This window comes from Canis lupus, chromosome 3 (genome assembly GCF_048164855.1).
Source record: "Canis lupus baileyi chromosome 3, mCanLup2.hap1, whole genome shotgun sequence".
NCBI lineage: Eukaryota > Metazoa > Chordata > Mammalia > Carnivora > Canidae > Canis > Canis lupus.
The window spans coordinates 58,835,548-58,852,174 of NC_132840.1; the positions used below are offsets into that span (position 1 = coordinate 58,835,548).

Sequence of the window (16,627 nt, forward strand, 5' to 3'; positions counted from 1 at the left end):
CTCTTTAGTCTCATCTTTTTTTTTTTTAGTTTTAATTCTTTAATTTTCCCCTACATACTAAGGGAGGCCTGGCAAGAATAATTCAAATTTGAGAAAAAGCATCATGTATTTTTCTTGAAGCCTTTCACCTTTATTGGATTTGGTGCGGGGACAGTTGGTGCTCGGTGTCGTGCTAAAATCTGGTGACTTGCCCTTCCTACTTGTTTAGCACTGGTTAGTTGAAGAGAGCAGGCCTGTCTCTATGTCACGCTTAGCTAGGGTTTAAACAGCTGATGGGGATAAGCGCATAGTGGTTGTCCTGTCCATAAGCATGGAGTCATTATACAGTGAAGTGGCCAAGAAGATAAAAATTAGCCCAGTATGTGTCTCCGTGCTCTAAGGTAAGTCTGTCCTTTGATATGAGTAAGTAGACACTTTTGTGGTCTTAGTTAATTTTACATGTAAGCTTGTGAAGATGTATCATGATTCTTCAAGTTTAAGGGTTTTTGTGAAGTGATAATAAAATGTCTTTATAGTAGCCACTAAAATGATGAGTTAATTCCCTTCCTTCATTTGATGAGACGTAGTACAGTAAAGCAGGTTACTTACCGTTATCATCAAAACGCTAAATGGTTCTGGGCTTCGTGTTCTTGCCCTTGCGCTCCAGCTGTGCATTTCCGTCTGTCCACCCAGGTGTCTTGCCTTCACATTCCCGTGACCTTAGTTGCTTGAGATGGTATCCTAAAGAAGTTGCTGGAATCGTAATATTGATCAAAGTCTGAAGATTTATTATTTTATAGTGTGGTATACCTTTTCTTGTGGTAGGTGTGGTCCATGCGGATGGACTCTGATTTGGTCCTAGGGAGCGATATCTAATTGACTTTTATGCAGAAGAGGAATAGATTTAAATCCCTTTTTGATATCAGAGATTAGAGATTCCGTGTTTGTGCTCATAGTACAACATGCTTCTAGAAAATTATGTAGAATCTCAGGCAGGAAAAGGTGCTGAACAGAGGATGATGGAGATGGCTTTCAGGAGAGAATTGGAGAGGAACAGGTCTTACTTTATTAATTTGCCATACTAGCTCTGGGTCTTGCTTCGTGAAATTCATGGGGTTTGTAAAGCCTGATGGCAGGACATTATTATGTATTTGCTTACTGTTTGGGCACAGTTGTGGCTCACAGCCAGTGCTCACTAAGGTTCTTCCCCACAGGGCCTCTCAGGTTGAGTTAGCAGATTGATTATGGTGTTGGCCTCCTTCTCCAGCTTTGTACTTGATATTCAGTCTGTAACCTTGTCATATAGTAAGGTATTTTTTGATGTTTGAGGAAATAGTTAAAAATAGTTTAGAGAAAACTTTAAAAAGGTTCTTGGTCAGTGTGTGGTTTAGAGGAAATTTAGAGAAAAATAAGATTTGTCTTTATGTCAAAAGTATTAATTAGCTAGTTTAGAATAGCTCTGAGCCCAAGAACTATGCAAATAGAATTCTGCATATGTGTTTTCTACTCTTTGAAGACAGAGTATGAGAGACTCGTGTCTGTGCTGGAAAGACCAAGCAGGCCACCAGCATCACTTGCCCTCTACTTGGAGCCTGCAGAGACTCCCTATGTATTCCTCAGAATGGGCTAGAGCCCGCAGGCTGGCCTGTCTCCCTGCCTGACCTCATCGACCTCCACTCCTCTGCTCAAGCCCTGCTCCCTAGCCAGTGGGACACCTGCCTGGTCCCACACGTGGACCTTGTTTCTCTCAGCTTTTCAGCGTTGCCCACCTTAGCACCATCGCTTGGGCAGGACCACACCTTTCTTGTGACATGATTCAGGTGTCTTCTGTATAATTCTGTTTCAGCCCCACACTTGAGGTTCTTGTTTCCTGTTCTGTACCCATTATTTGGCATTTAGAGTGCACTGTCTGCTCTTGTTCTGCAGGTAGGCTTTGAGGCCCCCACCCACCTGCCTGCACTGGCCCAGCACAAAGAAGCATTCAGTAAGTGATGGCCGTTAGTGGTGATGAGACAGCATAGGAGAGAAAGATGCTGGGAGAATTGGAGGTTATTTTGACCCTGTGTGCTTTGCTATGTCGGGGATGATGGTACTGGCTTCTGGAGATGAAGAGCTGTAGAGGAAAGGCCACAGCTCCGTTTTACATTTCCTTGATTTCCTGAACACTACTTCATCATGTACTGTCTTACTGTAGAAGCTTCAGTGGCTCCCCATTGCTTTTAGAATCAAATGTTAGACTAACCTTTAAGTCTTCATACCTTTCCATTCTTACCTCCTGGTGCTTTTTAGCCAGCCAAGCCCATGCACAGTTTCTCATACGCATGGGGATTTTGTCCTTGGCTTCCTTACCCCCCTGTGGCTCTTTGCTCCATCCTAACCCCTCTTCACTTTCAGGGACCACAGAGGAGCATTTCATAGTAGCGTGGAATTTGGGAAAAGCTTCACCAGACCAAGGCTTGAGAGATTAGAAGAATTGCCAGGTGAAGGAAAGAAGGGATACAGCTGAAAGGTGTAGCATGGGGGCGCCTTGATGGCTCAGTTGGTTGAGCATCCAACTCTTGATTTTGACTCAGGTCATGATTGCAGCAGGGTCGTGAGATTATGCCCTGTGTGGGGCTCCGTGCTCCATGTGCAGCCTGCTTGGGACTCTTTACCTCTGCCTCACCTCCCCCCCTGCATGCACACACGTGTGTGTTCTCTCTCGCTCGCTCACTCTCTCTAAGAAAAAGATACAGCATGTGCAAGTTGGGGTGAAAGAGTGTCACAGTTTGAGAATGGTACTCCTTTGTCAGTCTAGAGTCTGAATTGGAGGGACCTTAGTAACCATTGCATGCAATCTGTCCCTGCCCCTTGCCCCAAAAAGGAGTCCCTCTTGTAATATCCTGGACAGCTGTGTAGTGAGTCTGTTAATGGTATCTGTGAGCTTGTTGTTTTGTAAGTCTCCCTGTTCCACTGTTCTTCTTTAGCCTGAGCTTAAGACCTGGGCCCTGGGGTCAAACTGCATGTGGGAAAATCATGGTTCCACCATCCTCAAGCCATGTGATTAACTCACACAACCCCTCTGTGTGTCTCCCTGTCTCCTAAAAGATGAGCATGATAGTGGTGTCTACCTTGTATAGTTAGCATGAGGAGTAAATGAATTAGTTCATGTTGAGCATTTAGAGCAGTACCTGGCACACCCTATTCTCTCTGTTTGAGCTCTGCACTAGGATGGTTTATGTCATCTTCTGTGTCACAGCCCTTTCAGTACTTCACGTAGACATAAATGCAACACAGTCTCACAAACAAGTAAACTGAGGCGTTAAGTGGAGAGATGAGTCTCTCAGCCAGCAAGTGGCAGAACTGGGACCAGATCCAGATCTCATATGCATCTTGTTTCTCCCAGGTTGAACCAGTGTACAGCCTTCGTGTGAAGCCTGATGTGTGTGTTCTGCTGGTTTGTGCCCCTGTTCTGGCGTGTGATGATTTTGGTACATTCTCGTGTGTACCATGGTCTTGATCTCACTGGTGACTAAGGAGGTTAAGCAGGAATGGTCTGAGTGCTGTCATGTATTGCCCTTGGGCTGGAGCAAATGGGTGGAAGTCTGGAGTCAGCCAGTCCACTTCTCTGCCTCTTGTCTGCAGGGTGGACCATAACAGCCTCTAATGAGATTATAGTAACAGTTCTTTGCAAGTTTACTAGGTACATTCTTGTTCGCGAGACCTTTGGATCTTCACAACAAGCCAGGAGAGGGGGTTTGTGCAGGAAGAGGGGTTGAGACTTAAGGGCCCAGGGTCTTGTTCCAGGCTTCACAGGGAAGTGGTGAATCTGGCACCATCCTTGAATCCAGACTTCCCGTCAGCCTGACTGGGTGACACTTTTTCTCTCCCATGCTGCACGGCAGAGGGCCTGCACTCACTCGAAGAGTTAGGGCGTGGATGGCAGAGCACATGAGTGGGTGAGGTAGGAAGAAGCCTGAATCAGGAGAGGAGGAGGAAGATACAGTAGGCCATGTTACTGTCTGCATGGAAATGGACGTTAGCTCCATGGACATAGGGGGCATTGCTCTATTTTTAGAGAGGAAGATCGACTTCCTTCATTTTGCACAGTTAGAGCCAGACCCACTGTATTCAGTTGGGTTTAGGGCCCCACATTCCAGGCTGTAGAGTTTTAAACTGTTGGGGATCTATTTAGTGAGTGTTAACTTGCATGTAAAACATGAAGCAGAATAGAGTGGAATAGAAAATATCAGGATATATTGTATCTGATGAAAGAAAGTATTATTTCTTGAAACTTTTATATCAGCATTACACAGGCATCATGGAAATGTGTGTTTTTTTTTTTTTAAGATTTTATTCATTCATGATAGAGAGAGAGAGGGGGAGAGAAAGAGAGAGGCAGAGACACAGGCAGAGGGAGAAGCAGGCTCCGTGCAGGGAGCCCAACGCGGGACTTGATTCCGGGTCTCCAGGATCACGCCCTGGGCCAAAGGCAGGTGCCAAACTGCTGAGCCACCCAGGGATTCCCTGGAAATGTATTTCTTATAGTGGCTCAGCCAGTGAGACTTGAGAGGCACTGCTCTGAGGTTGTGTCTGGAGGGTCCCAGAGAGGGCAGCCAGCATGGGAATGAGACTAGAGCCATTGCCATTAGAGATCTGGTTGAGGGAGACCAGGGCCTGGTGATCACTGGTGTCAGTGATTGGGGGGCTGTCTTGGGGCAGAGGGGTCTGGATGTGTTCTGAATGGCCCACAGTGATGACATTAGGGAGGTACATTGCCATTCATCATACAGAGAAGAGAGTTGTTGCTGTCAGAACTGGCCAGAAGACATGAGCTTCCCATCACTACAGTGTCACAGAGACACTGCAGAAGGGGTTCAAAGCTACGGGAAGGCACGTATGTTAAGAGACTGGTAGGTCCATTCCAGTTTCAAGGTTTATGTAGATATGAAAAAATCAGCCTTCTCCACCCTTGATATTCTCCAGTGGGCCTGTGGTGCTGTTACTGTGCGAAGGAGCTCCTCAGCCTGATGGGCCAGGCTTTCTATCCTGATGTCTGTCTCTCCATTGACTGTTCTGCCCCCGCGCCCGCCACGCTGAGCCAGTAGGCGTCCATGTGGTCTTTCACACACTCGTGTCTATACCTGCGTTCTGGCCCTTCCTGAGGATGGCTGTCCCATCTTCCTTTGCCCATGAATTCCTGGTTATTCATTAAAGCTTAGCATGAGGGTTGTTTTGTCAGGCCCGGGTTCGCTGAACGTCCGTCCCAGTCCCTTTGGGCTTCTGGCATCTGGAGTTTGTTAGCTCGAAGCATGCTGGCACGTAGTGCAGGATCCCGCATCATACCAGGATTCAAATCCAAGCACCGTTATTTACTGGTATGAATCTTGTGACCTTGAACAAAATACTTGACCTCTCTGCACCTCACTAGTAAAAGGGCAGTAGTACCCTCCTTTAGGGTTGCTGTGGAAGCTAGGAGTCGGTCAAGTGAGGTCCTTGAGCTCTGCCTGGAGCTTAGTAAATACTCAGAAAACGTTAGGTACTGTAGTTGTTTATGCTGTAGTTCTGTTGTTATAATTATGATGTATCACATTGGTGCTGTTTGTTTACAGATCTGTCTTCTCCCAGGCGGTGAGGATTTGGGAGGGTAAGGACCATGCCCTGTTTATTTTATTTTATTTTTTTAAAGATTTTATTTATTCATTAGACACACACACACACACACACACACACACACACAAAAGCAGGCTCCATGCAGGGAGCCCAACGTGGGACTCAATCCCAGGTCTCCAGGATCAGGCCCTGGGCTGAAGGCGGCGCTAAACCACTGAGCTACCCGGGCTACCCCGCCCTGTTTATTTTAATACGCGCAGAGCCAAGCTTGGGTTCAGGTATATAGTGGCTGCTTATTAGAGAGTGTTGAGTGAGTGAGTGCACGAGCAAACTGGATTCCATGAAGTCCTATGAAACAAACTATGTGTTAAGTGTTACTGTAAAAATCTGTACATTTCTTTAAGGACAATTTCCAAGTGTTGGGAAGTTACATATTTATTTAGTGAAGCTGTTAGCAATGCTGATTTTTTTTTTCCACCTAAAATGTCTTTGTTTTTGTTTGTTGGAAAATTCTTTTTATTGTATTCATTAACTATTGACAAATGAACAGAATCTTTTTTAAAGTAATTTTTAATATAATTTTTACTTCATAAAGATTTTACCAATTTATTTGAGAGAGTATGAGTGGGAGGAGGGGCAGAGGGAGAAGCAGACTCCCTCTCCCTAAGACTCCCCCACTTAGGGAGCCTAAGGGCCTCAATTCCAGGACCCTGAGATCATGACCCAAGGCAAAGTCAGATGCCCAACCGACTCTGCCCCCCAGGCACCCCCTAAATTAAATTAAATTTTTTTGAGAGAGACAATATGAGTGTGGTGAGGGGAGGGAAGGAGCAGAGGTAGAAGGAGAGAGAGATTCTCCAGCAGACTCCATGGTGAGCACAAAGCCCAGTGTGAGGCTTAGTCTAAAAACACTGAGATCATGACCTGAGCCAAAATCAAGAGTTGGGTGCTTAACCCAGTGAGCCACCCAGGTGCCCTTGGAATCTTTTTATAATAGCAGAAACGTCACTATTTTTATAGCCTTGTTTCTATGGAATTTTTATCAGCAGTCAATGCAGGAGTTGGGAAGCAGAGAGCTCTGAAAACTCGGGAAGCAAGTAGGAAGTTTGCAGGAGTTTTGGTGGACACAGGACTTGAGGGCCACCTTGAGGTTTAGAGAAACTGAGTCTCAGGTGTAAGGCTAGTTCTGTGGGAACATGGGCAGGAGGTGCTGTTAGAGAATGAGGAGCTTGGAGACAGATTCTGTGCCGGGGGTCTCCAGATCGCTCGGAGCCCTGGGGCTTCTCGGAGCACACAGAGGAGTTGTGAAGAGCTTATTAGCTCTGGAGCCTTGGATTCCAGTCCTAGCTGTGTGACTTCAAACAAGTTACCTGAGCCCTCCGTGCTTCTAGAAAATGGGGAGGTCGGTAGGAAGTACTACTGCTGTGAGGAAGGATAAATGGTATTTTGCGCAGGGCTCGAATATTAGTTCAGAGCTTCCCACACCATGTGTCATCCCAGCTCAGTGGGCGACAGCTGCCCCCCTCCCCTCAGACCTGGGGCTGTACATACATCACTTACTGAGCTGGCCTGTGGACAAATGGGGGAAGGGGCTGTTTTCTCGTCCTGTGGTACTCACGCCTTGAGACAGACAGACGGGCAGACAGAGGCTCTGCTTCCCTTCTGTCTCCTCCCACTGCTTCCACTTTTTTTTTTTAAGATTTTATTTTATTTATTTATGAGAGACATGGAGAGAGAGAGACAGAGACAGAGACACAGGCAGAGGGAGAAGCAGGCTCCATGCAGGGAGCCCGATGTGGGACTTTGTCCCGGATCCCGGGATCACGTCCTGAGCCAAAGGCAGATGCTCAACCGCCGAGCCACCCAGGCATCCCTGCCTCCACTTTTATATGAAGCTTGTGCTTAAGATTTCTTCATCTTTAAGATTCCCCTTCGTTATTACAAAAGCAATGTGCAGATTGACATGTTAAGCACTGTTAAACAGGTGTTTCTTCTTTCAAGTCTTATTTTGTCTACATTCATATAATATTTTCACGTTTCTGTGCCTGAGATGTTTTGTACTAATGTGGGAACTGCATATTTGCTTTGTTTAAAACTGACATGAGGGGCACCTGGGTGGCTCAGTTGGTTGGGTATCAGACTCTTGGGTTTTGGCTTGGATAGTGGGATTGAGCCTTGCATTGGGCTCCCTGCGCCATGGGGAGTCTCCTTGGGATGCTCCCTCTCTCTTCCTCTTGTTGCCCTCTCTCCCTCTCTCAAATAAAATAAATAAACTTCTTTTTTAGGAGATTTTACATATTTGAGAGAGAGAGAGAGAGATTGAGAGAGCACCAGCAGGGGGAGGGGCAGAGGAAGAAGCATACTCCCCAATGAGCAGGGAGCCCGATGCAGGACTTGATCCCAGGACCCTGAGATCAACCTGAGCCAAAGGTAAATGCTTCACAGACTGAGCCACCCAGGCCCCCCTAAAATAAATAGATCTTAAAAAACCAGCACAAAGCTACGTGAGACCAGCCTCTCTGCAAAAGGTACCCTTTTGCAGCCTACTTTTCTCAGTCCGTGGTCCTCCCCTTTCTGTCGGTTCCCTTCTGTGTCATCTAATACCCAGTCCATGTTCATATTTTTCCAGTTGTCCCAGAAATCTTTTATGGTTGATGTATTCACTGTGTGAAATGTTTACTTAGAGAGGAGGAAGTATTAGGCTACTTACAAAAGTTGTAAAGCTACCCATCCAGTATATCCCATGCTTGAAGTGGACACTCAGAATTGTTTATTTTCATATATTTGTTTCTCACATGGTACCAAGCCCACGAGGCTGCTGGTGCTAAAGGCCCTGGTCATCTGCAGTCCCACCCAGGGTCGTGCTCTACAGGAGCCCTCACTGATCACCTCCTGCAGCCGGCTCATTCATGGTGTACCTGCGTGTCACCAGACAGCGTGCTTACCTTACTCTTAGTTTTCAGCTTTAGACTTTATCCATGCTGTTCCCACTGCAGAAAGAGTCCATTGTGGTCTGACACCTTCTTGTCCTTTCCACATCCATACGTGTCCTGTACTGGCAGATTTGTGTCACAGTTGTTTAGACCCCCCTGGTGCGTATGTTCTTGTGGGGATGTACACAGCTGAGCCGTGCAGTACTCCAGGACTGCGTTCCCTTTCTATGCATCTTTTTATTTTTTCTGAGGTTAACGATGGAATTGGTACTTTTCTTGTGCTTAATTTTCTGGTCTTCTAGCATTAGTTTAACCCCAGACTCTGTGCCACTTGCCTGAATCTCTTCTAACACATGCACTGTGTTCAGGCACACAGTCCCTCACTCGTCTCCTCAAGAGCCTCTGATCCACTGCCCTCTGCGCTTGGGAGTTCTTGAGGTGTGCTGTGCACATGCTGCCTTGGAATCTGCAGCCATGGGGGATGCATTTTCTTTCTTGCTTTGACCAAATTCTTCCCCTTTCTTGGCCTGTTCTCTATCCCGATGACTGCACCCTCTAGGAGCTTTCTGATTAAGAGAACACTAACTGGTTCATAGAGCCCTGTGTATATGAGAATGCCTCTCCGCCTCTGTTGCAGTTGGTGGTGTTGTGAGTGTGTATTAACCTCCGAGTTAGAGAGAGTCCCCATGAATGTGGGAGGCCCGCTGCTATTCCAGCTCCTGTGTAGCTGCCGAACAGGCCCTGCCTCCTGACCTCCGACATGGACACTATCTTCTTCCTGGGAGGAGAAACCTCTCTTGCCCTCTCTTGCCTCTAGCTGTGATGAAATCTCATTATGATGGGCTTTTGTCCACCGTGGATGGTATTCAGCATCTTCAGTTTCAAGGCTCACATCCTTCATTATCTTGGATCCTAAGAATTGTCATTTCTCTCCCTCCCTTTTCTGTTTCCTTCTCTGGAGCTCACCGTGTCTGGATCTCAGGCTCCTGGACTGGTGGTCTTCTGGATGTTTTCCTCTTGTGTCCATCAGTGTGTCTTTTTGCTCTACTATCTGGGCACTTTAGTCAATTTACCTTCCAACCTTTTGAGATTTATCTTCCCAGATCTGTTGAGATTTTCATTTTGCTGTGATATTTTTAACTTTCAAGAGCTTATAAAAGCATCTGAAGAGATTGTTTTTAGGCCCCTGGTTTTTCATGACATCTCAGGGTCCTTTTTTATTAGGTGGCAGTGCTGCCGACTCCTCTACTCCAAATGTACTAAAACACTAGGTCATACACTTTAAAAGGGTGAATTTTATGGTATGTGAATTACACTTCAGTAAGGCCGGTATTAAAAATGTCTTTTAAAGTATTTCTCTGAAGATATTAACAATAATCTTTTTTGACATTTTCTTCTCCTTTCCTTGCTTTTTCTGTTTCACATGAAGCCTTTCCTTAAATGTCCAGTGGTCCTGGGCTAGCCACTCATACTAAAGACTGGGGGACTCAAGAGGTGGATGCTCTTGTGCCTCTGCTTGGTGATGGCTGAGCCTCCCTGAAAGGTGAACTTGTTGGTCCCTTTGATGGGGAGCCCTCCAGTACTAGTGTCTCCAGGCCTGTCCTTGTGGCTTGTCTGGTTCCCCAGAGGAGACCTCTCCTATCTCCTGCCTGGAGGGTGAGACTGGCTGCTAGCATTCTAGGAGCCCTAGCAGAAGGATGAGTCTCATAAACCTTTACCCTGTAAGCACTCGTGCTTGGTACTTATCGTCCAGAGACTCTACCACCCTCTCAAGGGAGTCAACCCCTCAGGCTTCTGATTAGAGAGAGATCTGGGGGTTGTCTATATTTGTTTATTTTAATGGAAATTTTTAAATATAAGAAAATAGAGAGACGCCTGGGTGGCTCAGCAGTTGAGCGTCTGCCTTAGCTCAGGGCGTGATCCTGGGGTCTCGGGATTGAGTCCCACATCAGGCTCCCTGCAGGGAGCCTGCTTCTCCCTCTGCTTGTGTCTCTGCCTATCTCTCTGTATCTTTTATGAATAAATAAATAAAATCTTAAAAAAAATAAACATAAGAAAGTAAAGATAAGCATAGAATGTTCTTGTTTGCCATTTTCCAACAGCCACCAACTCAAGGCCAATTTTATTTCATCTAAACCCCACCTGTTTTCTCCTCCAAATTATTTTGAAGCAAATCTTTTCCATCCAGAAGTATTTTATTTCATTTATAAATGTTTCCTTAAATATCTTTAATAGATAAGAACTCTTTTAAAAAAATACACAATCCCGCTACTACCCTTTCCCTTCAAAACAAGAACACAAACCCCAGTGATTCCTAAAGATCATCATTACAGCCAATTTTAACTGCTTTTTAAAATAGGCCGCTCACTGATTATGTCCCCTCTCCATGGCACCTGTGGCTGCCACGTCCTGTGAAAGCTGTTGGGGTCCTGCACTCAGAGCAGCCTGTGTCTTTGCTGTGCCCAGTGCCAGCCCAGTGTCCCACTCTCTTGTGGGTGAGTGACCTGCACTGTTCCTCCATCTGTTCTCCAACTTTCAAACTATTGTTGCTGTTGCGTGATACAATGTTGTCTTTGTCTTGGCTCTTAGAAAAAGATCCCTTCCTAATACTGTCTTAGGGGGACTTGAGGAAGTAGAGGTATATGCATTGGTTTGCACACTCTTTGTGGCTGCTTGTCCAGCTTCCTTCTCGTGACAGCCCATCGCAGGCACCTGCTCCTCACCCTGAATGCCTGCACCCCAGGATCCGTTCTCACAGGCAGGGTCTTCTTGCCACCACCATCTCTTTCCTCTGATCCCTTCCATTTCATTTCCTTTAGGTGTGGAGCTTCCAGACTGGGTCTAATCAGAAAAGAACAGGCTGATCAATTCTCTCTCCTTCTGAACATTGTTCTTTGAGCGGTGTAGCCTTGGATCCTATTAATTTTTCGATAATCTTGTCAGGTTAAGGAAGGGCAAATAGAATGCTGCGTCTTTCCGTTGCCTGAACTCTGCCCCCCATCCTGTGTTCATGCCCATGGTTTTTGGAGCCGAGTGTAGGAATTTGCTCTGTTCCTATTCAACATCGTGTTTGGAGGTCTGTGGTGGAAATAGGGTCGGTCCTGAAACCTCAGTGGGACCTCCCCATATTCCATGAGGGAGAGAAATAAGGAAAAGACAGCAGTATGTATGTATGTATGTATGTATGTATGTATGTATTTATTTATTTATTTATTTATTTATTTATTATTTATTCATGAGAGACACAGACTGAGAGAGAGAGGCAGAGACATAGGCCGAGGGAGAAGCAGGCTCCCTGTGGGGAGGCCAATGCCAGACCCAATCCCAAATCCCAGGATCACAACCTGAGCTGAAGGCAGGTGCCCAACCACTGAGCCACCCAGGTGTCCCAAGGCAGGAGTTTTAATGAAGAGTGAGGATTACTTAAAAAAGAAGGTGGGAGACTCCTGAGGTACTTCATGGTGGGGGATGTCTGTGAGTGATTGGATCAGCAGGGAGAAAGAAGCCACTGATCGGGGAGGGATTGCGATCCAGGGAGATCAGGCTGTTGCCAGGCAAGGAAAGTCTCCTGAATGTGGGAGGGGCTGGTGCCAGGGACACAAGAGAGGGTAGCAGTGCAGGTTAGACAGGAGACAGGGCACTTTGTGCTCTGATGTGCTTTCACTGTATTGGGCTCTCTTCAGATGTGTCCTCATCCAGACAGCATCGGGGGCTGATAATATTTGTTCCGTCTTTCAGATCAAGGAACTTGGGCTTTGGGAGGTAACAGAATGTGTGGGAAGTCACAGAGCCTGTTAGTGACAGAGCAGGCTTCAAACTGAATCCCATACTATACCCAGTTCCCCAGACTGCCCGATACCTGCAGGGAGCAAGTTCAATTATAAAGGTTAGTGGAAAGAGCTCTGTGAATACCCAGTTCGGTCTTGTGTCCAAGGTGGGTTTGAAAGGAAAAGCCCCAGGAACCTGAGGTGCTACTTTAAGTCAAGTCTCTGGTGGTAGCTTTATGTATGACACTTTGTAACTGGCTGGAAAATGTTGCCCTGGTTGCTTTCTGTAATTATTTGGAGAAGGAGATTAATCTCTGGAAAGGGAGGTTATAACACTGTGTGTCTCTGTAGTGACACTTATATATATTCTCTGTAGAGTGCAGTGACTTACTGTCCTGAGCTTGTTTATTCTCTGAGTGATGTAAATGGACTCCTTCCCCAACCACCACCAGGGCACTGGCAGCATCAAAGTATCTGGATTTGGAACAGACGTGATTTTATTATATCACTTATGTTGTAGGCCTTTGCCCAGTTTGATGCTGAGGGCGATGGTACTGTTGATGCTGAGAACATGCTGGAGACCCTGAAGAATTCCAGTGGAGCCAATCTCCAGGGGGAGCTGAGCCACATCATCAGACAGCTGCAGGCCTGTTCTCTTGTCCCAGGTAAGGCTCTCATCTGAGTGTCGAGGACCACAGAGTGCTCTCATAGGGCCGACGTGAATGCTGCTATCCCACAGGTGAGGCGAGGCCAGCAGGAAATAGATGTGCTTCTCCACGAGTCTCCATAAAGCACACAAACTGAGTCATTGTTCCAGGTAGTCACCTTCTTGTGTTCCCAGTAGAGTGACGCTTGAACAGCTCTGCCTTCCTCAGTGGACCTCTTAATTTCACCCTCTCAGGAAGCTGGTCCTGGCCTGAACCGTATGTTCTCTCAGCATCCTGCATTTGTCTTTTGCCTCATGTCACCACTGTCATTAATTATCCTCTTCTCTGTGTTTGTCTTTAGTCTTAACACTGTGAACTCCATGAGGGTAGTGAGCTTTTATTTCTGCTGTGTCCTCACATTTAACACATTTTTGGTATGTGGTAGACATCCAGTGGGTTTTTTGTTTATTAGAAAGCTATCACTCTGAAATTTAAGTCATAATAAAAGTAATATAAAATTAAGTAATACTTCTTTTACATGGTACCTATGAAAAAACTTTGTGTTTATGTAATGGTTTCTTCTGGGGACTCAGAAGACAGAATCGAAATTAAATTACTCTCTTTTTTTTCCAGTGAGAAAACAGTTGAGTTTTTGAAAGGAAAAACTTTGCATATCATCCTTTTAGCCTCAGCTTATCTCAGAACTTTTCCTACTCCGCAGTTGGTGTTGTAATGCTTAGCGCAGAGCCTGGCAAAGCAGCAGTGGAGGCAGGTAGACTTGCTAGATGCATAAATGTACGTGTTTGGCCTTGACCGCTGTGGCTTGCTGCGGAGGCCATGCTGAGCTAGGGAAGGATGACGTTTGTATATTAATGAAGAATGCAGATTTCCATCCTTCCTCAAAATGTCTTTAATTATGTAATCTTTATAGAGCATTGTAGGTGGTCCATACATGTGAACTTTTTTCCTACTCTCATGGCAGTTAAAATTATGCTTTGAATTATGTTAGCTAAATTACATCTTGGCATTTATGTATTACTCCCACTTTTGTGTTACCAGCACATGGGTAGCTTCTGGAGCTTTATGTGGACACTTCAGACTCATGTTTGGAAGGAGAGGAAGCAGGGAGACCAGGGGACCCACCTGAGAGAATACTTACTGCACGGCTGCTCTGGGTGGCTGGGGGAGGTGAGTTAGGTTAGAAGAACTCGGGGTTTGGATCCCGAATGGTTGTATACCAGAGTTGTGACTAGGACCATCTAGTCAACATTTTCTTTCATCACTCAGCTTAAAGAAATTGCTTTATCATGGTCTTAGCTTGAACCTTGGTGAGCTGGGCTGGCCTGTCTCCTGGGATTGTTTCCTTGTCCCTCTTCCTAAGCAAGATCAGAGCTTGTCCCTTTCTTATATCATCGCTCTGGTGCGTAGTGTTTGCCAGACTTGCTGCTCGCGTCAGCCTATAAAGAAATGTTTCCGTTAGAAAAGTCTGTGCTTCCACCTGGGTCCTGAGCACATGGGTGTGCCATCAGCAGTGTCATCACCTCACTGCTGCCGTGGGGTCTGCCATGGAGGAAAACTTATACACGGATGGCAACAGGTGGCACGCATTTTTGAGTCCTGGGGAATCGAACTTGTGTCTCCAGGGTTTGTCTGGGGGGTGTCATCAGGATGGGGTGATGGGGTGCTTCCAGCGCACAGTTCTCCTCATCCTTGTGTTCTATCTTAAAAATCAATGTGAAAGGATGCCTGGGTGGCTCAGCGGTTGAGTGCCTGCCTTCGGCCCAGGGCCTGATCCTGGAGTCCTGAGATTGAGTCCCACATCAGGCTCCCTGCGTGGAGCCTGCTTCTCCCTCTGCCTGTGTCTCTGCTTCTCTCTGTGTGTCTCTTGTGAATAAATAAATAAAAATCTTTTTTTTTTTTAAATAAAAATCTTAAAAAAAAAAATCAATGTGAAATTTTAGTCTTGGATATAACCTGTTTGTTTTACACTTAAAATAATTTCTCCTGAGGCTTCTGGAGTCTTGCTTGAGGTGCTGCTTACATGGGTTGTTCATTTTGTGAAAGTTCATTGAGCCATACACTTATAATGTAGGCACTTTTTGTTATGTCTGATATGATCATTAGAAGTTCTAGCAACAGAAAAGAAATTCCCCCCAAATCTGCAAGTATATCTAAGCCCCAGGAGAAGCTGCTGGGTTTATCCTCTTCTCCCTTCACATGGGGTTACAGGCACTATGGTTCCTGTATATACATGGTAGGTTATGATGGACTGTGAAAGGGTTTTAGCCCAGGGTAGACATCCTGTGTTTTGTGTCTCCATAAGATTACTCATGTTAATGCCAGACAAAGGGGAGCCAGGAGGGCCACTCAGGATGTCGGGGGCAGTCAGTATGAACAGGTGATGTTGAGGCCAGAGAGACACACAGAACCGGCTGACTCCACAGAGCCATGCTGGAGGGGAAGGTGGGATAGTGGAGGAGCACTTGAGGGCAGAGCCTTATCTGCTATGCATTGCCACCAGGAATCCTGGGCAAGGCAGTGGCTGCGTTATCATAATCACATCTTACATAGTGTAGTGTAAAAACTCTCTAATGCGATAAACTGTATCCTAGTCGACATGCTATATGCAAAGCTTGTTTAAAAACTTCTAGTTGAGGGACACCCGGATGGCTCAGTGGGTGAGCATCTGCCTTTGGCTCACTTCTTGACCCCAGGGATCGAGTCCCACATCGGGCTTCCCGGAGGGAGCCTGCTTTTCTCTCTGCCTATGTCTCTGTCTCTCATGAATAAATGAAATCTTTAAAAACAAAAACAAAAAAACCCTTCTAGTCAGTATTTCAGAGCTTATACATTTTAAAGCTTGGATTGAAATAATTTATTGTAAGTCTTCTAAAATTCTATGAAATTAAAATTTTTACAGATTTTATTTTGAAGTAATCTCACCAGGCCAATGTGGGGCTCAAACCCACAGCCCTGAGATCAAGAGCCTCACGTTCCATGACTAAGCCAGCCGCCACAAAATTAATTTTTAAATTGAGATTACCACTGGTTCATTTCATTTCATTTCTTTTCTTTTTTTTAAAGTAGGCTCCATGCCCAGCCTGGAGCCCAGTGTGGGGCTTGAACTCATGACCCTGAAGTCAAGACCTGAGCTGAGATTGCTAAGAGTTGGACACTTAACTGACTGAGTCACCCAGGTGCCCCCGCCACTGGTTCATTTCTTAAAACTTGTTTAGATTTTTACATGATGAAAGCTGAGAATATCAATGAAGATTCTTAATGGTTGCTTTTAATTCAGCCAATTCTGATAGGCCACTAGGCAGAGAGTGTGGGAATACTATTGTGGTGGGTTCCTAAAAACACCAAATATGGGTTTTGTCTGCCCAGGTTTCATAGACATATTCTCAGAGTCCAAGGAGGGTCTGGGTGTGCACGCATCCTTGATCCTGCGTTTCCTGCACCGCAATCGGCTCTCCGGCATGGCCATCCCCTGCCCCATGCTGGACCACTGCAGTAACATGTGCTCCATGAGGGCTTCTGTTCTGAAGGAGTCTTTGGACCAGCTGGTACAGAGAGAAAAGGGTAAGTGTAAGTGTGTGCTGGGGGCTCCTGCACATGTTCTGTCATTGTTTCTTCCAAATGCAGTATAAATGAGGTCTTCTCCCTGCCTTCCTTTCTGAAAACTGGAACAGTAACCAGTTTGTAGCTT

At 45.9% G+C, this 16,627-nt stretch overlaps 1 protein-coding gene across 4 annotated transcripts in view; it reads left to right on the plus strand.

The window, feature by feature from the left end:
* ZZEF1 (zinc finger ZZ-type and EF-hand domain containing 1) overlaps positions 1-16,627 on the plus strand; it is a 101,258-nt gene that overhangs the window by 3,830 nt on the left and 80,801 nt on the right. For all 4 annotated transcript variants that reach the window (XM_072821698.1, XM_072821699.1, XM_072821700.1 and 1 more), the window contains exons 2-3: positions 12,792-12,936; positions 16,306-16,500. In XM_072821698.1, the coding sequence (XP_072677799.1) occupies positions 12,792-12,936; positions 16,306-16,500 (340 nt within the window). The remainder of the gene's footprint in view (positions 1-12,791; positions 12,937-16,305; positions 16,501-16,627) is intronic.